Consider the following 24,863-nt stretch of genomic DNA (forward strand, 5'->3'; position numbering starts at 1 on the left):
GGATGCTGAGGCGCAGAGCGTTCCTAAGAGGCTGGCGCAACAGTCACCGCTCAGTCAGGGTTGTAAAACCTAGAACTCAAGAGGATTCAATCAAGTTTTCACACGATGTCAGGATCAGATTCTCCTGTAGCTATAAAGGGGCTAATCTTAGTGGACGGGAAGCCAATCGCAGCACTGAGCGTTCGGTATGTGGGGTAAGAAGGGGGAGGGGGGGTCACCAACTACGGTCACCAGTGTTTGCTACCGACGTGGCCAACCCTGCCACGTAAGCATCTGAAGAAGTCGTCTTTGCTGAAACCGGTGTGACAAACACACAAAGTTAAGATAGCCCGCACTTTCTATTCCTTCAAAAGGGTCCTTTCTACATAGTTCCCCATAATGGTGCCCATAGAAACATCCTGAAAGAAACATCAACCTTCACTCTACTGTTAAGCCCCACTGCACCAAATTGCTCCTAGTAAAAGATAATACTGTCAACTTAAAAAAAAAAAGGAAAAAGGAAAAGAAGAGGTGATGTGTTTCTTTCCACATTCCACATAAATAAGTATAAATGGCCCTTTGTTTTGGCTGATGAGGAACTGCATGGTTGTGGAATTCTTTCTGTCTGTTGCGCAAATTAAGCCAAAAGAAGGTTAGTGGATGGCAGTCAAGAGGGCACCGAGGTCCCCGTGTCTCTCAAGACCAACCAGTCCTGTTCTGATGAACATCTCGGGGCTGTAGATTTTCCAGACCAGTAAACAACTTTGGTTCAGATGTCACTCTAGAGCAATGTTTGGAAAAATGCAAATAAATTCAAATGACCTTTCTTGTGAAAATGTTAAACTTTCAATTAAAAACTATGTCAAAGACTTTCTTGGCTTTCTAAACATTGACTGTTTGTATCTAGAGTGCAAAGCCAACACAGGAAAAGGGCGACATGACTCTTACACACCTCATAAAGTCATTCCATAGTTAATAGATTGGTGCTGTCCGAGAAGACGCATCTGAGCCAGCAGTCTGACAGTGGAGAAGGCATGTTTGCATCGCGTCTCCTACGTCTTCCTGTTCTTCTGGCTTGCAGAAACAATGAAACATTTTTTTATTACAGGCTCATAACAAGATAGTTTAAAGATATGTACTCTATGTTATAATGCTAAAAAAAAAAAAAAAAAAAAAAAACCAACAAACGTGATTTGATCTTCCAAATGCCCCAACAGCTGCTGACTCATTCTGGGTTGCTACTGTTTTGTTCCTGGCACCACAGACAGGAACTGATTATTTTCAAAATCATCCAACAAAATTTTCAAATCGGAATTCTGTGAAGAAATCAGACCCAGAGCACTGTAGCATTAAAAAAAAACATCTAAAAAGCTGTGAAAGTTTCTCGGCCACTGAAATCCTTTCTACTCATCAGGGCCTTGTATGGTCTTTATGTACAATAATAAGGGTGAGTGCAGACACACAAATCAGGACAAACGTGTCTGTATGGAGGAGGAAGCGCTTTTGTTTGCGTATGGATATTCATGAAAATTAGGGGAAAGAGTCAAAACTAAATAAATATTTAATATTTCCGCACCTGTCATATAGGTTTTTGTGTGTGTGCGCATTACTAATATTGACTAGCAGCGTTGCCGCCGTTCTAACCAACTTCATTAAAGAATAAAAGAAAAGTAATAAGTCACTTCGCACCCTGTCTGACCACTGCACAATAATAGCAAGATTTCATGCAAGGGTACAACATTATGCCCATCTGCAATCACAGTCTCTTTGCAAAAATCTCAATTCACACTTCACAGGCAGCCAACCTTGTTACATCCCATCCTAAACCATCCCCGCTGCAGCTGTGCGTCTTCACAGCACAACGTCTTAAAATTCGCCATGTTGGCACCTTAGCATCACTATAGGTCAAGACAGAGGATCCAGCCAAGAATAATTAAAGGGCACCCAGATGTTTAGTTTACTTGTCTCAAGCCTTCCCTTTAGCATGTTTGGTGTGCCTGTGTGTACTATTTCTCTCATATTTTAAGATGTGTAGTGCAATGTGATTATTTTACAGGAATGAGACCTGGAACAAATACATCTCAGACTTTTTTTTTTTTCTTCTTACAAGTGTAGTTCTTTGTAGTTGAAATTTGAACAAGAAGCGTGATAATGAGTAGGTTGAGGGAAGGAAAGGTGTTATCTCATTAAGGTAATTACTAAGACATCCCCGCCATTATATCGGTTTGAAAATGTGGCAATTAAAGTACCCTACATGGGCTCCTGGAGACAAGGGAACAAGACAGTTCTCCTGGAACTTGTATGGTGCGGTTAATGTGTGTCACGGAAATGCAAGGCTAGACTACTGCTGTTTAATTCTTTTATTCAATCCCCTCCCCCACACGCAAATTTCTTTGTAGGTTAGGGTTCTTTTTTCTTTTTTTCTCCTTAACCTGAATTTAGTTCTTATCAATGTGTCAGGTAAAAGGCTCTGGAAGATATTGCTCCTCAGAAAACATACGTGTGCACACTCGTGCACACACATGCTCATGCACACACATGACACACACATGTAGACTTATGCATGCACACACGTATGAATACACATGTACACACACACATACTAAGGCACACTGCTGAGGTTCTCCCTTTGTCTCTTTAGTCTGCTCTGCTGAGGAGGCTGACAAATTTAAAACCAGTGTTAGGAAGGTTTAAACTATATGTCTGATGAAAATAGCAAACGGTGTTTTCATTCACTTCCTCACAGCCTATCCCAGCTGACTGGGAGCTAAACTCTCACTACTCCCTGAAACCCCATCCCGGTCAGCAACTCACTTCCCAGCTTCCCCTTGTCCTTCCATCTCTTCCACTGCGCTAGTCAAGACCAATAAAGAAGTGATTCACCAAATGGGATATAAAATCCGGACTCAAAATGCCTGCTCTCAGTGCTGGGGTACAGCTCCATGCTGGAGTGTCTGCCTAGCACACATGAGGTCTGGGTTCAATAACTACTATCATTTAAACACCAAAGCTTGTTTTTATGCTCATTAAACTACTATTTATTGAAAAATAAAAAAAATTTTCAGCTGGCTAGGTGGTGGTGGCGCACACCTTTAATCCCAGCACTCAGGAGGCAGAGGCAGGCGGATCTCTGTGAGTTGGAGGCCAGCCTGGGCTACAGAGCAAGTTCCAGGACAGATAAGAACACACGGAGAAACTCTGTCAAAAAGAAAGAAAGAAAGAAAAAGAAACAAACAACCAGGGGCAGGGACCAGGTTCCGTCCCTAACCTGCAGGGGGAAGGGATGGCCAAGAAATTAATCTCTGACCTCTGCGTGCTGTGGCATCTGTGTGCTCGCACACAGTGAGACTGACAGACAGACAGATATTAATTTTTTTTCTAATTTACATGCCCAGCAATGAAGTTGGAGGTGCAGCACCTACTTAGTGTGTGTAAAACCCTAGGTTGGACCCCAATACTATAACAAATCGAAATATTTCCATCAGGCAACAAATGCAGGACACAGTTCATGGGAGGGAATATTATAGACCAGACATACACACAGAGTTTTAAAGACTATAGGGAACTATTTGAATATGGAAAAGACAAAAGTCTAATTATTTTCAGCTCTGTACAATGTGCAGTAACTAAAACGTGAAGACGATAAACCAAATGCTGGCAGTGGCTTTCTCATGTGTCACATCCTTATTTTTCCAAGAATTTCCCAAAGTAGACATGCATTACTTTCACAAGGGAAGTCACCTTTATGCGTTTACCCAAAGACTCCATTCCCTCTGTGGTAGGGAGGTGGCCGCACAGAATCAACCTCTGGGTTGTCTGCAGCCCCATAGTTTCCTGTGTCGTTTGTTGTTTGTTTGTTTGTTGTCTATCCTTGGAGGCCCAGGTGGAGGAGACAAGAAGGTTAAACAGAGGAAAGTGCTGAGGAGAAGCACTGTAGGAAGGCATGGTCCTTCCAGTCAGTGCTCAACCAGACAACTTGAGATTCCAGCTCTGAGTCTGGGTCAAGATCAGCTCTGCTTACAAACCATCTGTTGGATGGATCCATCTGCCAAGTTTCCAAGCAAAGCCAAGTAATAGCTATGCTCCTGAAAGGGGGAGATGACTGAGCCTGGAAAACCTCTCGCCCAGTAAAGGGCGCCTTCCAGGGGTGCTGGGGCGGAGTGGGGGCCTCACTGATTTTTCAAAACCTTGATCCAAAAATTAATTAATAATAACCAATAAACTTTTAATCTTCCTCTCTCTCTCTCTCTCTCTCTCTCTCTCTCTCTCTCTCTCTCTCTCTCTCTCTCTCCCTTTGTCTCATTAACATCCCTCTGAAGGTTTGTCACCTTTGCTCTAATTAAGACATCCCACACATCTGCAGTAGCAAAGTTAAAATCAGGACAAAAATCAAGCAAGAAACTGGAGAGCAAAACAGGCCCACTGGGTCTCAACTTCAATCACTCTGCAGGCAGGCCTTCCTCTTCACAAATAAACAGGCCTGAGTTTCTCCTCAGCTCTCCGGTGGCTGCCTTATCTGCTGCCAGTCCCAGGAATAAAAGCAGCCATAGCTGCTATCATAAATGAGGTGGGAAGAACAACTCTACCCTAAGAAGCGCCTTTGTGGGTGTACTTTGGGTGTGTGAAAATAATTGATCCCTTTACAGGGATGAAGAGAGCCCGGAGAAGGCAGATGGCACACGCACGCTTGCGTGATGGCGTCCTCTGGGCACGAAGAAAGCAAAGGATTTTAAACGAAAGGAGAGAGGCTAAGAAAGAGGAAAACCGGAAAAGGAAGTTTGAGCCTCGTTGCAGCCATCGAGTCTGAGTAGTAGCCTCTTCCCGGCACTCAAACAAACCAAAGCAAAAAGAAAGGAACCCAGCAACTGGCACAAGCCATTGTGGTTGCTGCACTCTGATTGGACGGCACTAAGGTAGGCGGGCCGAGCCCAGCCACCAACACAAGGAGGCACACAGCAGGCAGACAGGGAAAAGAGCCTGCTGCCTTCTGGTAGTTAGCTCTGACGTAAACCTAGAGATTCATGGGAGCGTCTAAAATGTGGACTGCCAGAAATTTCAAAGGCAAAGGGAAAAAAAATACAAAAGTGCTCGGCTTCAATCTGTGTTGTGTGTGAGTTTTTGGTCCAATCTGCCACTGCATAGCGAGTAAAGATGTTACACTTGTCCCTTTAATTGCGTATGTGACGTCACAGTGTGCTCACACAAAGCCAGTGAGGACACAGATGCCCCTTTTAAAATCTTAACTTAATGGCACAACATGGCAAGCTTCTACTAATAAACTATTTGTGAAAAATAGGACGGATAAGAAAGTAATGTGTTCCAGTAACCACGGCCCTGAGTCCCCCTACTTTCAAAGGGGGAGGGGGAAGCTGATGTTGGCACAGGAAGCTCTCACCTTCATCTACAGAAGGCAAGTGTTAGTTCACAAATTGAGAAATAGGCTTAGTGGTTTCATCAAACATTCAACTCGTGAGTGATATCAGGGCAACTTCCAGTCAAAGTAGACATATTGACAAGTCCATTTAAAACCAAACCATTAAAAAGTCTGTTCACTCAAAAGGAAACCTGGGCTGCCTGAAAGAGACCCGACACGGGCCTCTGATATTTGAAAACTGCCCCACACAGCGTGGCTTCTTCGTGGTATTGTAGGGAGCACAGCCTTCCAGGCCACTTCCTAAGGCTCGTCCAACTGTGTTTAAACAGTTTGCCTTCCACAGGGCACTCTAATTTTGTGGCCTAGGAGCACACCACCAGCGGTATTATAAAGTCCGATTGCTCTCTGGGAATCATGACCTATCCTGTCCTGCAGAGCACCACTTCCTCCAGCCCTCACAGGCTCTGGGGAAAATCCTCATCCCCAGTGGTGCCTGAACCGTGGATAAGTCACACTACTAAAAACCCGGTCAGTTCCTAATTTCCTGAACATTTCTATCCCTCCAGCCCAGCTGGGAAGAGAATGAGAGGAGCCAGAAGGTTGAAGAAATTGACTCCAAGAACTGAAGAAAGGCTTTAACCTTCATGCAGTTCTGAGCCCTCAGGAAGAGTGACGCAGGAGGCGGCTCCGGATGCAGACAGCTGCCAAGCTTATCTTATTATCTTCCCGGAGATGGAAACCGGCTTTTCATTCCCTCACAACCCGTGAAAGACACTGCTCTGTAGGCCATCGCGAGGGCTGTTCCTGGAAATGTCTCGATTTTTGATCCAAGTCTACCTATAAGGTGCTCTTCCCAGACACGCCATCCTGAAACTCATCTGTCACCAACACAGGGGCTATCAGACAGCTAGGCTGCCCTGAGGCCAGGCAAGCACAGAGACCTGGCGCCCAGCTGCGGGGACTTGGAGGCGCCAGCGCCTGGTGGCCTGGTGCGTCCTGCGCAGCTCGCCCGGCGTGGCGCTAGGCCCTCCCCTCCCAAGGACAGCACGGGGAGAGCCAAGGCTCGGTTCTCGTAAATCAAGTTCGACCTCACGCTTGAGACGCTGTTTTTCTCTCAGGGGCTCCCATCCGGGCGCCCGGCGGTCGCTGGTCAGGCAGTCGCGGGCACGAAGAGTCCAGAGCGCACACGTGGAGAGAGGAGAAGCGCTGCAGATCCCCGACCCCTCGTGGGGCGACCGGCTGAACGGCCTCCTCTGGAGCGCTTGTTCTTGGTTTGCTGCTGCTGAGACCGCGCGCGCCGGAAGCCGACAGAGCCGCGGAGGCAGGCTCCACGCGAGACCTCGCGGCGTCCAGGGCGCAGAAGCTTCCGGGGCTGACCTCTTTGGCTCCCCACTCCTCCCAGGCCGCCTTCATTAAGAACTTATTAAGTAGCGGGGTGGCTAAGAGTTGATCCGTCGCAGAGAGCTACTTACCCCCAGATTCTGAATTACTTTATTGATCTGAAGATTGTGTTTCTTGGAATGTGACCCTGTTTGGACTCAGAGTTAATCAGGAAGCGCTGCCTGCCGGGGAGGGCTCTTTGTAATCAGCTCCGGACCTCCCCCACGCTCCGCACACTCCCTCCCCACCCCAACCCACCCTGCGCACCCGCAGTAGCCTGGGCTTTGCCCGCAACTGCCTGCTGTCGGCCCCTCGCTCCACTGCTCGACCTGGGAGCTGTCTGTGGTACTAGGAAAGAAAAACTGGGAGACCACCCTGAGGAGGGACAGAGGAGCAAAGAGGAAGAAACCGAATAGCGGCACACCCCAGCAAAGCTCAAAAACGACAGAGGCCTTCACACTTGCGCTAGAAGGAGGCGAGGCGGAAGTCTCTTCTGAGTTTTCCGTCTCCGCAAGAAAGTGAGTAGGGCTGATTTTCCAACCAGTGACACCCCTCTTTCTCTGACACCCTGAACCCACCCACTCACCATCTCCCAGACTGGACAAGCCTGCATACTTACTCACATCCAGTCAGGAGCATGTGGTCTTCTAGGCGGGACATGGAAGGGTTCTGGACACTGGGCCTCACCTCCAAAAAGGAAGAAAGGAAGGAAAGACGGAAGGAAGACACGAGTGGTAGAGAGGACTTCTCAACCAAGAAAGCAAGACTAAACAAAGACTGCTTGAGAGAACGGAAGGCTCCAGAAGAAGTTCGTCCAGGGCCCACCAGGGCCTGGAGAAGGCCCACTTGCCCATGTGCCCACATCTCTCCGTGCTCAGCAGGCAGGACAGCTTTTTCCCTAACATGGATTCGAAGCTGCAGAGGAAAAGGCAGCTTTGCGTCCCCTCACCCCACCCCACCCCCTGCCTGCGAGTGGTGAAAAGCCAGGGCTTGTTTTCCAAGTGTGGTGACTTCAAGCCCTGCCTGCCTTTTTTCTTCCAGTGACTTAAGAAGCACTGGCATCCTCCCTAGCCCTGTGAGGGCTTTCCCCAATATTTTTACAAGTTAAAAACATAGCAAACCAAACTACTCCCGAGCTGCCTTGTTTAAGGGGTAGGGGCTGAGCCAACTCTCCTGAAGGGTTGCCTAGGAGGGCAGCAGATTGAGGGTGAGAGGCGGGAGCTGACTCTGTTAAAGGGTGAGCTCTTTTTTGCAGCAACACAGGAAATTGGCCGTCTAATTTGCCACTGTATGGGCTCTCCTTTCAAAGGAGGAGGGGGCAAAAGTAAATTGATACAGGGCAGCAAATATGTTTGCTGGGGCTGCGGCCAAGCAGCAAGTATTACTTTGCAATTTATTGAAAGTCGTTTGATTGAGCTGCAAAGGCTGGCCGCTGGCCAGAAAGTTTAAGTTCTTCCTTAACAAGTAGATAACTTGTTTGTAGTGTGTTTTCTAGGGTCCCAGGACTGACCTGAGGCCAGCAAGCCTTGGGGATGGACCTTTGTGGGGTTCTAAACAGGTCTCTGAAACAAGTCGGTTTCCTGGGTTCTCATGGGAAGAGAAGAATGCAACCCGGAGTTTCTGTTTGTCTAGATCTTACTTAATCAGTCCAGAGTTAACCAGCCACAGTTTGCCCTTCAGACAGGAGGGAAAGTGGAGAAAGAAAAAGAGTGCAGCTCCCAGTGAGAGCCACTAAGCGAGGTCCTTAACCACCTAAGTCTCCAGTGAGAAAGACACAATCACTTGCTCCTCTACTGTCACCAAACGTAACTGGGTAACCACAGTAGCCAAACCAGAGAGCACCTGTAAAGGAATGAACTGCTTTTGTGCTTGCCTTTTAAGCAGGCAGTCTGGGCACCTGCAAAGGCCCCCTTTGCAACAATGTTGAAGAAGAGAAAAAATCTGGTACCCAACTTTCTTCCCAGGACAACTCTTCTTTCAACACCCAATCTAATGTCTATACGGAACAGCAAGCAGCCAAAAACCAAGACAAATGGAGAGAGGGGTGGACATTTTCAACTATTGCAAGAAAACATGAGTAAAGAAAGAAAGAAAGAAAGAAAGAAGGAAAAGAAAAGAAAGGTGAACTTGCAGGGGTTTTGACATATGCAAAACTTACAAACTGATGGAAAGGGCTACCCCAGCACCACCGAACACATACAGGGTCCAAGTTCAGGCTGAGTGGGCTGCCTCCCCAGCAGGGTACCTGGTAGGCAGCTGGCCAAAGCCTTGCCTGGGTTTGTTTGTAGGTTTACTCATACATTCTCCTGCCCAATGCTGGCTGATTCTTTGCGTGGATTCTTTCCACACATGAAGCCTGTGCTTTCCTAGGTCCTCTTCTTTGGCCCAGAGCTTACCAGACCCAAGTCCGTGTGAACAGAAGCTATGTAGCACCCTCACACCTTAGAAAATGATTTCACAGGCCCGGGCAAATCATTAATCAACTATTAAATTGTAAGTTTTAAGAAATACAACCAAAGCTAAGATTGAACATGGGGAGGGTGGAACTCTGCTGATTCCCCAGGCAAGACAGTGACGTCTTATTTCCCCTGCCAAGCCCAGCTGTCTGAGTTTGTCCAAGCTCAGTGGGGGAAAAAATTAGAAGGGCCAGCCCAGATTCTTGTTGGAACCATAAAAAGACCAAGAGCATTTTGATTCAACTGATGAGCTGGGATGAGATCGGCAAGCCACTCCCTAATTAGCCTTGGTCTGATCGAAGTGCTTGAGGCATTTTCCTCCTTGCTCTCGCCTTCTTTTTCCTTCCCTTCCCTCTTCAGTATACATTCCCACATCACTACATTTTTTTTTTTTAATTTTTTAAAGCCAAAGTTTAAAGCACCAAGCAAAGTTAGAGGCCAGGTCTGGATGTGGACTTGCTGGTCCCCTGGCCTCTTTGTCAGAGCAGTGTGACTGGGGCTAGAGTTGCGAGGGCGCTCACATAGGATCTTATTCTCCCTCTGCTGAGGAAGTGACCTGACACTAAGTAGGAGTGCCGATGGCTCTGTAGCTGGGTCTAGCCTGTCTCTCAGCCCTACAGTTTTTTTTTTAAAGCAGTCCTTAATGCTGGATTTGGTGATGAGTCAGCCTGGCACGAGGCAGCCCTGTCCCTCCCAACAGCCCCCCACCCCCGTGCTGACACTCACACACACCAAGCTGAGGAAGCGGCAAGGACCTTCTCTACACGCTGGGCAGGGTCTTTCATTTTGGGTGCCAGCCCTTCCAGAAGCACAGATAAAAAGGCTTGGCTCACAGCTAGAGTTTGACGCCGCGTTCCCGCTCGGCAGATCCAAGCACAACTCATTAGGGTGCGCTACTAGGTGAGTGGCTGCAAGGTCGCCGTCGGGAACTAGGAAGGCAGGATCAAAGCGGCTACAAGGGTTTGTTAGCAGGGTACTCGGCCTCCCCCGGGGCGTCCTAATTGCTCGGCCTGCAGCCTCCCGCTCGCAGGCTGTCCGGCAGTGCGGGCGCCCAGCCGCAGGCGGCTGAACAGCTGCAAGGCCGGCCTAGCGTCCGCCTGCCGCCCGGCTCCTGCTGTCTTCGCTGGCCAGTGCTCGGGACACAGCCCCAGGAAAAGCTCTAGAAGGGGGGGGGGGGGCAGACAGAAGAATCCGCACAAGCCCCGCAAAGCCTTCCCATCCAGGCGGGATGGGCAGGGAAAGTTACTTAGCTAGCACTAACAGTCCACAAACAACTATCCTTAAACCATTCTTTTAAAAAAAAACAAAAAAACAAACATCATACGTAGTCTATACAGCTCAGAAGAGGCCGGCACCGGGAACGGAGCTCTCTGTCTACAAGTTAGGCCTAAGTCTTGACAGATTTTTGTGCACTGCTACTGAAGGGATATTTTATGCACCCCAGTCATGCGTTTCACAGTCACTTGGTGTGAGCTCTTAAGTAAAATCAGCTCCCTGGGATTCCATCGCTTGTTAAAAAAAGATAAACTTTATTTTTTGTAATTTTCAATCACAAAAAAATCTATACTTTTGCCTAAGCATTTATTTTACTGAATCAAAAAGACATGAAAAGAAAAAAATCATGTTATTACTGACGTATATAAGTGACTCTTTTTTTGGACAACATATAATAAATATGATATATCACTTATCACTCAGTCTTTCAAATGTACATTTTTTTCATATTATGTAGCATGCCACTTTTCCGAAAGAAAAAAAAAAGCTCATGAGAAATCAGTGCAAAGTTCTCCTCCGGCATTCTCGGCTCCCAGGCAGACCTGATGTCCAAGGTACCACCACCTTCTGCCCGGGGGTGAACTTGAGGCTGTACGCGGAGGCAACGGTTCTCTCTGCCAGAAGCTTCCTCCACGTCCTTCTGGCGTCCCTTCTTAGCCCTCCCCCCTCCCTCCCTTCTGCTTGTCCCTAAAGCCATTCTGTTAATAAGAACTCGGAGGGTTTGTTTTGTAGATGTTTTCACTTACTGGTTGCACTTTCAGTATTTTTCGCCAGTCACACGGTTGGGGAGCTTTGCAGCCCTGCCTCTGAGGCGGGCAGATGGAGAGCAGAGGGCTGCCTGGTCCTTGGGGACACCAGCCCACCGGTGAGCTCCCCTTTGACTCCATCGCCTCTATTCCTGTCGGCCTGGTGCAGGGAGAGGCAGGCAGGCGGGGCAGCTGTCCGGGACGGGACGGGGTGGGAACCTGGAGGGCCGGCACTGTCCTTCCTTCCTCACCGGGGATGCGGGGTGCCTGGGATGGGGTTGGACAAAGGGTTGAGGGCCGGCTGTCCCCCAGGCCCCAGGCCGTGGATGAGCACCCGGGGCACCAGCGGCCGCTGCAGCTGCGGATGGGGCGCTGGAGGAGTCCGGTACATGCTGCTGTACATGGCCGCGGCCGCCGCCGCCGCGGTGGTGCTGTCCATGCTGCCCAGCAGGCTTGGATGGTAGAAATAAGGCGACGGAAACATCCTCTGCAGCGCGGAGTAGTTCCCGGCCTCCGCCAGCAGCTCCAGGCCCACGGCAGTCTGCCGCTTCCACTTGGTTCTGAAAGAAAGCGGGTAAGCGCGGGTCGGCGGCGGGTGCGTAGGACTAGGATGGTCCCGACACCCAGCCTGCCGCTTCCTGCCGTCTCCTGCTCTCGGTTACTCAAGGAAGGGCCCGGAGAACCCCAAATGAATGTCTCCTGTTACCACCACCACCACCACCACCACCCGCTTCACCCACTCGCTCTCAGGACCGCCCAAACCCAAAAATCAGTTCTTCAAACTACATCTTCTACGTGGAGACACTGGCAGAGCGAGTCCTACAAGCTTCGGGCCCCTTCCCTGGCTCTCTGCTCTACTCTCCGTCCCAAGATTTATAAACTATGTTCTGCAACTTTTTGGAGGTCAAATGAGACTCAGCCTTTCCACTAGCTGTCTTCCTTTACCCCCCTCCACCCCTACCCCCCATTCTCCTTCAATGTGCTCTGACCAGCAATCTAAAATGTTGGCTCTCCGCCCCTCCCCCACCCCACTGCACCCAAGGAAACCAAAACCAGAAACAAAGGGCGCCTGAGACTGGGGGTGGGGGGGAGGAGGGGGTTCGACTCTCCAAGACTGTAGAACAATTCTTCCTTATGTCTGACCGAGTATTACCGGCTTAGGGCAGAAGAGCAACTGAGGTTTAAAAAATGGAAGTCATTTGAGAACGAGCTCTCCCTAGGGAGTGGTACCCCGCGACCATTCTAGGTGGAAGAAAACGGATCTCAAGATATTTTCTCCTTAAGGAGAGAGCGGCGCTTAAAACCTGTGGTCCATTTTTTTTTCCCGTGTCTCCTCTCTATCCCTACTGCACGAAGCTAGGATGAGAGGTCTTATCTCAAATGCCCCAGGAAGGAAGGCAAACCTGGTGGGGCATCCATACCCAGCCAAGCCCCAGCCAAATTAATAAACATGTCGCCGGTTTTAAATTGGCTACAAATGACACTAATGTTTTCCGACAGAATTAGGGTGGCTGAAACCGTATGTAATGAGACAGAAAATTATGGTAAGATGACAACTGGATGGGCATTTCCAACCCCGCTTATGAACGATTAGAACACAAACGACATTGGGGCAGAGAATTGAGCCGAGGGAGTTGAGTGCCAGGTGTGGGGCAGGACATAACCTCAACTCCTATTGCCCAAGTTTGGCCCGAGTCACCATGGTGAGGCCAGCCAATGTCTTAATGTCTTTTATTTATTTTTATTTTTTAAGAGAATCAATGGTGGGAAATAGGTTCTGTGTCCTCTCCTCACCCTTTCTCCTTAGGAGACTGCCAGTACAGGAGACCGACACCCCTCCCTTCCCCCTACACACACACACACACACACACACACACACACACACACACTCCAGTGTGGGTGCTCAACCAGTTGCCTGACTCTCCAGTCTGTGGCCTCCAGTCCAACTCTAACCCGGACGGGACTCCCCTAATCTTCCATGTGTGGCAACCGAGGCTTGGGCCTTGGCTTTCCCAACTGCCTTATATTTAAGCCAAGGCTGGGGTGACAGCTCTATGGGTAGCTAGGTCGTGATGCCCACTGGCAGGTCTAGGGGTACCCTGTGCACACACATGGGCACATCCTGAGCGTGAGCTGCACAGATGTTTCCATTTGAGGCGTGGCTTGGCTGATTTGAGGACAAAATGTGGGGGGGGAGGCAGGTTCTGGTAGCTCAAGTTTCACAGGGTGAAGTACTCAAAACTCCTGCAACCCTCAGTCTCTCTCATTTGGAGGTGTGGCTAACCCCTGCTAGAAAGCACCCCTGCAGATCCTCTGGTTCTCTGACCCTAGTCCCCAGAGGACAGGCGGGTGATGACCTGGACAGCAGGCACCCAGCAGCGTTCCCTCACCTGCGGTTCTGGTACCAGGTCTTGACTTGGGTGTCAGTAAGGTTCAGTGCAGCCGCCAGGTCCATCCGGTCCTGGACGCTTAGGTACTTCTGCCGCTCAAAGCTGCGCTCCAGCTGGTTTAGCTGATGGTCCGAGAAAGCTGTTCTGGCTTTCCGAGGTTTCTTGGCTCTCACGGGGGGACTCTCGCGGCTACTCGTGATCTCCCGGTCTCCTTCCTCCTTTGTTCCTAGGGTAGAGACGGTGACAGGTGTAACCGGGAGGAGAGTAGTGTTCACCTGGCACACACTTCCACATCCCCACACCCTTTACTGGGGCCATCAGAGCAGAGGCCTGAGAGAGTTTAAGGGTATGTTTTAAGGAGATGATGCGGGCCCCCTCTTTATTATTGTTTTCCAAAGGACGCTCTTTATTTGGTATGCTCCAACGTGTTTTCTGTTTTCATGACAAGCAGACATCGAGCTGCTCTTTTATTTTTGTCCCCCACACACACCCCACCCCACCCACACACACCCCCCCCCACACACACACCCCTCACCCCCACACACACCCCTCACCCCCACACACCCCTCACCCCCGCTAGCTGCAAGTTAGAAGTCTTTGTTTCTTTTTGGGTACGTTTGGGAAATGTTGGACGCAAGCTTCCTGCATGCCTCCTCTGTACCGGATTCATTTCAAGCTTCAGAGGAACTGTGTCACCCAGACACTGAGCTCAACACACACACACACACACACACACACACACACACACACAGTGCATCCAGGTGACAGCACAGAAATTTCCGGATTCTAGGATTCTATTTGTCAACTTTGGTTTTTTTGCTGAAATGCTGGGAAATCGATATGTCAATCCTCTCTGTTTGTACCGGTTTGTGCAGCTCTCCTTGATCTTCCCTGCAGGAAGGAACAATAATCTCTCTAATTGACCCACTGGGGAGGTTGGTGAACGAAAAATCGCCAGAGCAGACGGTACATCTGTTTGGGGCACTGTTATGCTAATGCTCTAAGCAGTAAAAATGAAGAACCCATATCCTACTTTCTAGACTGCAGTCTTTATCAGAGAATTAAGCACTAACAACAACAATAACAATACTTATCAATAAAGTGAGGAGGAAACCTCCTTGGTGTGTTAAAACTCTTTTGCAACGCAGAGACAAGAGTGGTTACTCATGAAATTTCTCAAGAAGAAAATAGTGTTAAAGGGTAATTTTCCGTTGTCTTCTTGATTTTACAAAAAACAAATTCAATTCCATAAAATTTAATTTTCATAACTATTCCGTTATTGAAAAGGGGCCAGGAGACGGGTATTGTGAGAAGGGAGATTTTTTAAAGCAGACTGTGATTTGTTTCCTGTAGTACCAATCACCCAATAGTAAAAATAAATTGCTCCTGTAATGATGTTGGAAATTTTTCCAACATTAAAACCAGACAATTCCTGTGATGGCATTTGGAAAATATGTGGGGGGGGTTGCATTAAAAAAAAAACATCAAGTTGCAATCACAGACCTAGACAACCACAACAGTTTTCTCCACCCCCTCCCAATCCCACTCCCAAGGTCCCGGCCTTTAAAAAAAAAAAAAAAAAAAAAAAACTCAAATCCGCCCCTGTTTTCAACGAAAGGTGTCTCCCACTCTATCTCTAGCAGCTGACACCCTCCTCCCAGCACATTTAAAATTAAGTAAAAACAAAGAACGGAGCTGGATGGGCGGTGAAGGTCGTGGGGCTAGAAACGTAACCAAGTAAACTTGGGGTGCATTGCTGAATCGCAAGCCTAGGCCCTTCTCCTTTGGTGGCCACTCAATGGCCTCAGTCACGCAGGCAGCCCCGGCGGCGGCGCAACTCACCGTGGCATTTGATGTCACCCTGGGAGTCTTCCCTCTTGTCCAGCTTGGTTTTGCTGTCCTCCTGCTCCAGCTTTGGCCTGAAGCTCTCCAGCGCCGCGTTGCTCTCCTGCTTTGGCGTGTGATGAGGAGAGGGAACGCTGGTGCTGTAGGGTGCGCAAGTCGCCAGAGGTTTGCTGTCTCCCAAGATGTCCTTAATTAAAAAAGAAGAAGTGGAAGTCCTGGGGGCCGAGGCGGCCGAGCCCAGCTGCTGGGCTGCAGACTGCGGCTGTGGCGGCGGTTGCTGCTGGGGCGAAGGCTGCAAACTTTGCGCTGGGGCCGCGGTCGGTGGCGGCGGCTGTTGGCCGTGGTGGAGGTGGTGGTGATGCTGGGGTCCTTCTGTCGCGAGATGCGGCTCCGGGGGCTCCAAGGTGACGGAGATCGGAGAAGAGGGCGCCGTTCCCACGGTATCAATCTCCGAACAAGGTGAAGGGGTGGCCTGGCTCCTAAAATCCGCGGTCCTCGCTTCGCCGAGCGAGCGGAAATCTCCGTTCATCATGCCTGGGCTGCCGGAGCCGGCGCCGGACAAAATCGTGTCAATTCCAAAACTCGACCCGCCGGCCCCTTCCATCGCTGTCATTTCTACATGAGGTCCACGCTACTCCGCGGATCTGCAGCCGCCGGGACCAAACAAGGCAAACTATCGATCGTAAAACAAAATAGACACTTAAAAAAAAAAAAAAAAAAAAAAAAAAAAAAAAAAAAAAAAAAAAACGTTGACACTGCTTAAGGAGGAGGGAAAAAAATAGAGCGGGAGTGGAGGATAATGGGGAGGTGGCAATTGGTGAACACGTTCGACTCAACTTTTCCCTCTTATACGAAAAGTAAAGAGAAAGAAAGATGAAAGGAGAAAGCCAAATAAACCGCCGCAAGCTGGAAGGTGAGCTCTGCTGGACCACGGCGCACGTGGGCGGCGGCGGCGAGCGGCTAAGGTGCTGGCCTCAGGAGCGACCCCGCCGCCGCCACCTCCACCGCCACCGCCGCCGCCTGGGTCTGCCCACTGCCCGGTCCTGGGCGGCGGCGGCGGCGGCCCGGACAGGTGCAGCGACCGCTAAGCCCGGGTGGCCGCCCCCTGCCCCGCCCGCGAGGTGACCGCCGTGCACGACCCCGCAGCCCCGGAGCCGAGTTTCTGAACTTTCTTGGAAAGTTGCGGAGCGAACGCGGACGCCGCCTCCCCCAGGAGGAGGAGGAGAAGGAGACAAGGAGCTAGCGCGGGCGCAGGAGACCGCGGACAGGCGGCACCCGGCGACTCCCGCCGCTGCCCCGCGCGTTGGCTTGTCATCCGCTGGCTCGCGGGCGGCGCCGACCCCCTCCCGTGACGTCACGGCCCCCGCCAATGCTCCCCGCTCGCGCCCCCGCCGTCCGGGCCCCGCGCCCCATTGGCCGCTGCGCACCAGCAAGCGACGCCGACGTGCCGGGAGCCAATGGGCGCGCGCCTGGCCAGCCCGTCAGCAGCGCGCCCCGAACCCCGCTGCTCTTTTGAGAACCCGAAGCTCTGTGCGCCCGCCGCCTTGAGCCCAACGCCTACTCCAGGGGTCCAAGTGGTAGCCACTGTAACGAGTGACCAGGAAAGGAAGATTGGGGGGGGGGGGCAAGGGCGCTGGGCAAATGGGCTCCCTGGGCGGGAAGCGGGCATGTGCTAACGATTCGTTAGATGTGCCCATGTAAACTCGGGGGTGGAGGGTGAGTAGAGACGCCGCGGTTAAGAGCAAGAGGGTCCCGTGCTTCCCCGTGGCCTGCAGCGCGGCTGAGCCTGCAGGGTTCCCAAGCACGCTTAAGCAGAGGGGAAACACGAGGAGGTGGGGAAGGGGGTGCTTGGGGACGCCCACGGGAAAGTGCGTGACACTCAGAGCCAGAGCTCCGCGTGGGCTTGCAGCCTCTGGCTTCTGATCTCCCTCCTGGAGCTGGTGCGCTCCAGCTCGGCCCAGCTGATCCTGGAGAGGAACAGAACCAAGCCTCCATCCTTGACCCCCTACTCCCTGAACGAGAGGATCTGGCCTTTGGCTCAAAATCCCGTGTTGTCTCCAGCCAGAGTCTGAGCCCGTGCTGGAAGAAATGCCCGGCAAACACTTTCTCCCGAGCCGGGGTGGTGGGGTGGGGGGACCCGGGCCGAGGTGTTCCCTAGTGGAGTGGGCAGCTACGGTTCCCTGCGGCGCCGGGCTGCTGTGGTGCTGCCGGAGCAGGGGCGGCTAGTTCGCAGCCTTTGCTGCACCTTCCTCCCAGTTCTTCCACCACCACCCCTCCTCGTTGTGGCAGGCCGCGTATTTGGAAAGGAAACTGTCACTGTGGATCCATGTGGGGCCTGGAGCGCGACTGTGACGCCGCCTTGTCGGAGGGTATCAACTTGAGTTCTTTTCTTTAGGACGTCTCCAACCTGTCTCTTGTTGAATGTCAGGGTAATAGGAAGCGCCAGTGACAAGACGGGCGTATTACTCCTGATTAAGTGCCGTGTCAACCTAATTAGCAGAGTAATTATAAGGTGCTAATGAATGATTCAAAGTTCTTCGAGTTACATTTTACTCCAAATTACCATTTTTTAAGAACCTTATGAATCTGCGTGGTTGGCATCGGTTCCGTGACTGTAGAATGTTGTCAGTAAAGGACTGGGTTTAGTTGCGGTTAGGCTTTCTCTCTCTCTCTCTCTCTCTCTCTCTCTCTCTCTCTCTCTCTCCTCTCTCTCTCTCCTCCTCTCCTCTCTCTCTCTCTCTCCTCTCTCTCCCAATCTCTCTCTCTCTCTCTCTCTCTCTCTCTCTCTCGCTCTCCTCCTCCTCTTCCTATTGAGGACCCCGGAGGGAAGTGTGTGAGTCCCTGGTCTGGAAGTAGATGGTGATTCGTCCTAGGAACATCTAGGTCTTTAATCTGGGGCTTGGCGGGTTGTGGCGGGGTGAGGGGTCCCTGCGTTTATTTCGAGGGTGTGTTGAGATGTTTTCTACCATCCTGGTGTCATTTTTTTTCCGTCATGCTGTCTCTGAAAAGGGACCAAGGCTACCAAGATGTACCCATCTAGGCAGCTCTCCCCTTTCTCAGAAGGCGAGCAGGCAGGCGTTTATCAGGGACACTGGGCTTGGTGAGCTGAAGCCAAGGCGTGCTGCGGGAGACACTGATGGCCTGGGGGATCCAGGAACCCCTCTATAGACGCGTGGCTAGGTCCCACGGGTGGTGGCGACAGGCCTTTCTAGGACAGTAAGAACTGGGCGCTGGCCCTGCAGACCCTCCCATGAGCTTTGAGGTTAGGCCTAGGCCTTTCCGTCAGAGGTTTAGCCCAAGAGCTGGGCCTGACCTCATAGGGGCAACTGATCTCACGCTCTAAGGCCTGGATGGGCAGCCATGGCACCCTGAGCCTCTGGCACAGTTGACCCCTGTGGAAACGACAGAATGGTGCGGGGCTGCGGGAGAATGCCGGTGCGCACTCTGCTGCTCTCCTCCTTCCCTGGTCAGTTATCGATTAGGGTCTCCACTATGACATCACCCGACAACATTCCAAAGGAAGTGTTCCTTCTCCCGCAGCCCCGCAGTCCCCCCATCTCCCCCCCCCCCCTCCCCCCCCCCCCGCCACCGCCCAGTTCACAGTCAGCTTGTGAAAAGTGAGGAAGGGAAGAAAACATTTACAATCTACAATCCAGCACTGACGCCCCCCCCCCAAATCAATTATTCTCGACCTTGATAAATAATTCATTTAAGCCTGTTTTTGTTTTGTTCCAACGCCTACAATGACTCAAGAGCTCAAAGGCTGGTGGCACAGCTTGTGTGGGGCAGGTCGTCGGCAGGGTGTTTTTCTTGGAATAATTCTCAGCACTGGCAGGGGAGGCAATGGGGATATTACCCTATGAAACGATAGAATCTAAAGAGGAAGGAAGAGAGAGGATAGTCTCTCTCTCTCTCTCTCTCTCTCTCTCTCTCTCTCTCTCTCTCTCTCTCTCTCACACACACACACACACACACACACACACACACACACACATGCGCGTGGAGGAGCTGGGAGTTCGTGTTTCATGAAACTCCAAAGCAAATTCAGTAGGCCCCACCTTGTGAGTGTTTCTGGTTGTATTTTTAAAGAAAAGTCAATGTCAGATTTTCTGGGGTTGAGTAGTTTAGCTTTTTGTCTTGGGAAGCAATTGTGGTGAAGAGATTCAGGTCCCAGGAAATGTGAGGAATGTCCTCAAAACCAAAGGGGACAAAACTAATGAACAAACCCCCCAGAGCTATGGTTTTATTTCACATTCCTCAGTTCTTCCCAGATGCGGCTTTTCTTTTGCTATCTTTTTTTTTTAAGAGAATATTTGTAATGTACACACAAAAGGCTTTTTTTCTGGCAAAAATAACTCACTTTTCACCTTTTAAAAAATCTAAATATGGGGAGCGGTGATGCATGCCTTTAATCCCAGTGCTCTGGGGGCAGAGACAAGCCTCTGAGTTCTACGTAGTGAGTCTCCAGGACAGCTATGGCTACGTAGAGAGACCCTCCATCATCTTTGAAAGAAAGAAAAGAAAGAAAGAAAAAGAAAAGAAAAAGGTTACATATTTATTTTGCTTGTTTTCAAAAGAATAGATATGCATTAGCTGAATTTAGCCTTAGATTTCCCCCACTGGAATTATAATTCATGAAAATCATGTCCTAAACTAACATAAATTTAAAAATAATCTTCCACTTTCAGACCCTCATTGTCTGTTTTCCTTTTTTGAAAGAAAATTCTTGAATTGGGGGAGAGTTTTTAATTTGTTGCTCAGAAAGCAGTTTATTTGCTAAACTGTGAATAACAGAGAACCAATTTCCTTCCTGGTCATGCAAGACACATCAATGTCAATCAACATGGAAGGTTCCGGACACACCCAGTCCAAAGAATCTTATAAACACAAAACTTAAGTTCTGTGTGCAGTGCACTGCACCATCTACCATACACTTTTACTGCCTAACTTTGAAATTCTTTTAAACTGGAGCAAAATATTTTTAATCGATGAAATTTGCCACCAAATTTTGAACTTGAAACTTGTTTCTTCTCTCATACCCATTTGAACATTTAAGGAGTCTCTGGCCAAGGGCCTTCTGACATGAATGCGAAGCAGAGGCGCCTCTCTCCACTGGGGGGCGCCAAGAACCCCAAACCTGCTATTGTTTCTTTCTGCAAAAGATGCAAGATACACAAATAGGCTCTCCACAATCTAAGGCTGGTTCCGAAACCATGGCATGACCTTGACATCTTATGATTGCACTCTCGTGGGAGGTTCCTCTCTCTGTTTACAGTCTATTAATACATTTCTGAGTGCTTTAGACTTTGATGTGTATGTGCTTAGGAAATAATCTATTACAGAGAAAAAAAAAATGAAAACAAAGAAACTCAGTCTTTCTTCAGTCTGGTCCTTACACTGAAACTGGGAGAATGGAGACTGAGCGTAAGGACAAAGGTGAAAATGGGGGGGGGGGAGTAAACAGAGCTGTTCTAACAGAAAAGAGTTAAAATGGTAACGTGTGAGATTGAAAGTTTTGAGAGATACCTCTGGCATCCTAAATTTGCAGAAGTTATCACTTTAGCAAAACATCAAAACAGATAAGCTGAAGAAAAAGCTCATGTGTGTGCCCAAGAGGTGGTTATGTGTTGCACAGGGCATTCAGAGAGAAAGCTAACACTGGCAAAGACCAGAGGAGCAAGTTTGGCCTGTTTTGCCAGCTTCTGGTGTTCCTGGCAAAGCTCTCAACCTTCCCCACCACTGGGGCCCAGTTCTTTTTAGCTATGGGCAGTACTCACCAGCCGTTCTTTTCAGTCTCCACACCACAGTCATCCCATTCACATTAGTTAATAAGCTTTACTTATGTGCATTCTATGATAGGTGCTTGTGTGTTCTGGAAATCGTCATAATTAGCTTGGTACAGGGAGCCCAACAGAAGGCAGCAAATCTGACCTGGGGAAGGTGCTTGGTACGGCAGGCAGGAAGGTTTTCTATACCAGAAACAGGAACAGACCCTGGAATGCACCCCAAGTAGTGGGCTACAGAAAGATTTCTATGAGAGCTAAAGGTTAGGTGGTTTAAAAAAAAAAAAAAAAAAAAGTATCCACAATTGATCAAGCCTGGACTACAGTCAGTGGGTATATGCTGGCTGGCTCAAGAGGCCAGTCCTGAGCGCAGCCAGAGGCCGGACTAAGTGCACATGCCCCAATATGTGCACATTACAAAGTATTGCAGGTTACGCAGTTTTCAGTTTGATTCCAGGAGATAGCCCAGCAACCCCCCAAAAGGACAGAGTTGTACCTTTTTTTCCTCTCCTGCTTTTCCTGCACTTTTTGGATTGCCAAATTCTTGATGACTAGATGAGGTTAGCAGGTCTAGGATAACTTCTCTTAACTCAAGGGTAAAGGAGAAACTAGGGTATGGTGGAGAGAAATCCTAATTTCACTCTAAACTGAACCGTTGTCCACTGAAGACCAGATCCTGGAGAAGTTTAAAAAGCCACCTTGTGACACCCAGTCTCTGAGGTGATTCCGCTATGAATTCCTGAGGAGGCCGCAGCCAAGGAGACCTGAGCAGAGATGCCAATCAGAGAAGAGGAAATTCATTTACGATGTTAATTAACAAGCGACTAATTAAAGCGGCACTTTGAGCGCTAATCAATCGCCTTATTAAGTAAGAGCCACCACTGGAACAAATTGGACGCTCCCCTCCCAGTCTCCACCTTCAGTGCAGGCGGGGCTGTGAAACTGTTTGCTCTCCCACCAGGCAGCCGGACAGCAAAGCTCTCTGGATCACCGGTTAACGCCTGGTCGCGCTCCAGGATCGTGGGGACTGAACAAGTGTCTAGAAGGCCGTTTGTAGCACAGTCGCTCCCATTTGGGAGTAAGGGATTGGTTGCACGGCGGGGGGGGGGGCGCTTTCAGCTGCAATAACACCAAATTTGTCTGGGAAAGAGCTCCTCTCCGACCTGCCAACAGCACGCAGCGGCCCGCCAGCAGCATGACGTGACAACTCGGCCTGAGGGGGGCGCTCTCAGGCCAGAATCCCGTGGCCCCACTTCCCTAGCCGACCCACCACCCCAAGATGAAAATTCCCAGGACCTTCCCCGGGTGTAGCCCAAAAAAATAGGAAAGAGAGGATGTATTTTAAGGACAAGACACAGCCACTACCTAGATTCTGTCTCCAGGAGCTCCGAAGAGAAGGGTGAGTTCCGGGAGAGTGAGGGACACTGGTGATGTGGGACTCTGGCGCGCGCGCGCGCGCACACACACACACACACACACACCTAGCTTCTCCATGGTCAAGCCCTGCAAATTCATAGGAATTAAGACTTAGAATCCTTTTTTAGGAGCCTTCAAATTTTCTAATTGCTTATTGCTCGTTTTCACCACCATCCTAAGAGAAAAATATTTGGCAATAAGAAGGGATCTAATTAAGCGACCGATCGGCACCGCACCGCCCCCTCAACTCCACCAGCCTGGCAGCATGTGTTTAGACTGAATGTCGGTGGCGCTCACCGAAACATTCCAGAATTGCAGAAAGGAGTCACAGTAAAAGACCTGGGTGGAGAGGCCGAGGAGAACACATTTGGAAGAGAGCCTTTGGAGTGGTGTGTGGCATGGCCTAAGGAGTAGCTACATGCTGAAAATAATTCATGAATGTCTGAGCTGGCCTGGGGTTCGCCTTTCTGCCCCCCCCCCCTTGGAGGTGTGCTTGATCGCATCTGCTGTTGGATCTGAGCTTGCTTGGGTCCCTGGAGAACCAGGAGAACGGCTCCCATGTGCAAAGTTCAAAAGCATTAATATTTTCATCGTATTACCATTATTCAATATAATAATATTTGCTCGGTTAGCGGCACTAATTAGGCCACATTAAAACTGTAGTGTCTCCCTAATGGTGCGTAATGTGCCCACACTCACATTTTTCTCTCTGAGGATGGCAGGCCGGGGAAGAGGAGATCAGCAAGGAGCAAATCGGGATTAGGGCATGAAGCCCCGCCCCCCAACACACACACACACACACACACACACACACACACACACACACACAAGACTGGGTGTCTGCAGGATAGCACCACCATCTCCACGAGGTCGACCAGACCCTTGCAGCGCTGGGGCCCTGTGCCCAGCAGCAGGCGACCTCCTCCTCCAGCCTAGTGCCTTGAACTCTCCTCAGTGATTTTTGTTTCCTTTCCTCCATTTGTGTGTGTATTTCCAATTGGTTGGGGATTTAATGTTTGGGAGTGCCCGAGTGAGAGAATTAAAATACTCTTTTTCCTGGGCAGAGAGTTGGGGAGGTGGGGTCCTGCCTTTTTCTTACCCAAAACTCCTGAGGTTACACACACACACACACACACACACACACACACACACACACCCGCACCTGCTTTCAATAGGACTTTATTCTGAGATTCCTTGGGAATCTAAAGGAAGTTCCTGCCAGGCAGGTTTGGGTCTTTTACTTGTTCTTCGGTGTCAGTGGTCCACTCTGGTTCCCCGCAGCCCTGGGCCAGTGGATTTGAGGCTCCACGCCATGCCCCTCCCGCTGGCGCCACAGGCACATCTCCTTGAATACGTAACGTATTTGTAACAAGCGCAGAGGTGTGATGTGTTTGCCTGAATGGGGGAAGAGGGTTGGAGGGGGTGATGAATCTAGCCAGGGAAGCGGGCAGCACAGAACTCACGTAGTTGTGCAATCTAACAATCTGAACATTCCTTTATTAAAAGCTGCCGCGTGACATTTACACCGAGCACTAGCCTGTCTGCCTCTAATCCAGGCAAAAGCCCCATGCACCAACGAATTCTGGCTACTCGGCGCCGGCCGCTGCTGGCCGCTTCCGAGGCTCGGGACTACCATACGGCAGCTCCAAGGTCCTTGCCCGCGGAGGAGCAAGCGTCCCCAGCTTCTAGCCTGACCCCTGGTCAACAGCCTAGCTCAGCAACGCCGAGTGGGTCCGCGCCTCTAGCTCTTCCTTCCCTCAAAGAAGTAAACTTTCTCCACCGCAATCTCTAATAATCCGATCATTTAGAGTTGCAGTTTTCCTTTGGTCGGATTCCTGCTCCCCATTGGCTCTGAGTACACGGGCAGAACTGCTCAAGAGAGCAGGAAGCACATTGATTTCAGCTTGTTCTGTCCAGAGACGGGCCCTGACAAGGTTGTTAGAACAGCCGCAGAGGTCTATACAATCACTTAATTACCAAAACTGTCAGTCAGCAGAGATGCGGTCTGCGTCCTGGCCTGAGCCAGGCATTCCAGCATTAGGCCGCGCGCGTGATTGATCGGTGCTGATAGCATTGCAAACTAATCACGGCGAATTTTCTGATGTGTGATTTTTGTCCCAAGTTCATGCTTCAGAGAGGTAATCGGAGGATGAGAAGGGCCAGTGCCATTTCGGATTACCTGGAGTCCTCTAGAAAGGGTAAAACGCCGGGGGTTGCGC

The 24,863-nt window shown here is 50.1% G+C and overlaps 1 protein-coding gene across 1 annotated transcript; it reads right to left on the minus strand.

Moving 5' to 3' along the window:
* Positions 1-11,141: 11,141 nt before the first annotated feature.
* Positions 11,142-16,386, minus strand: Barhl2 (BarH like homeobox 2). The gene is made up of 3 exons (XM_051170429.1): positions 15,443-16,386; positions 13,601-13,826; positions 11,142-11,770 (listed from the first exon to the last, which is right to left on the minus strand). Exons 1-3 carry the CDS (start codon positions 16,056-16,058, stop codon positions 11,458-11,460), a joined length of 1,155 nt encoding a protein of 384 aa, XP_051026386.1. The 5' UTR covers positions 16,059-16,386; the 3' UTR covers positions 11,142-11,457.
* Between the last annotated feature and the right edge of the window lie 8,477 nt (positions 16,387-24,863).

The sequence above is a fragment of the Acomys russatus genome, chromosome 28 (genome assembly GCF_903995435.1).
Source record: "Acomys russatus chromosome 28, mAcoRus1.1, whole genome shotgun sequence".
Lineage (NCBI taxonomy): Eukaryota > Metazoa > Chordata > Mammalia > Rodentia > Muridae > Acomys > Acomys russatus.

Excerpts from the sequence above, each read along its gene's own strand:
- Barhl2 (XM_051170429.1), bottom strand. The coding sequence starts at position 16,058 with ATGACAGCGATGGAAGGGGCCGGCGGGTCGAGTTTTGGAATTGACACG. Across the intron at positions 13,827-15,442 it reads GGGTGACATCAAATGCCACG|GAACAAAGGAGGAAGGAGAC; the intron begins GTGAGTTGCGCC and ends TCTCTACCCTAG. Across the intron at positions 11,771-13,600 it reads ACCTGGTACCAGAACCGCAG|AACCAAGTGGAAGCGGCAGA; the intron begins GTGAGGGAACGC and ends GCTTTCTTTCAG.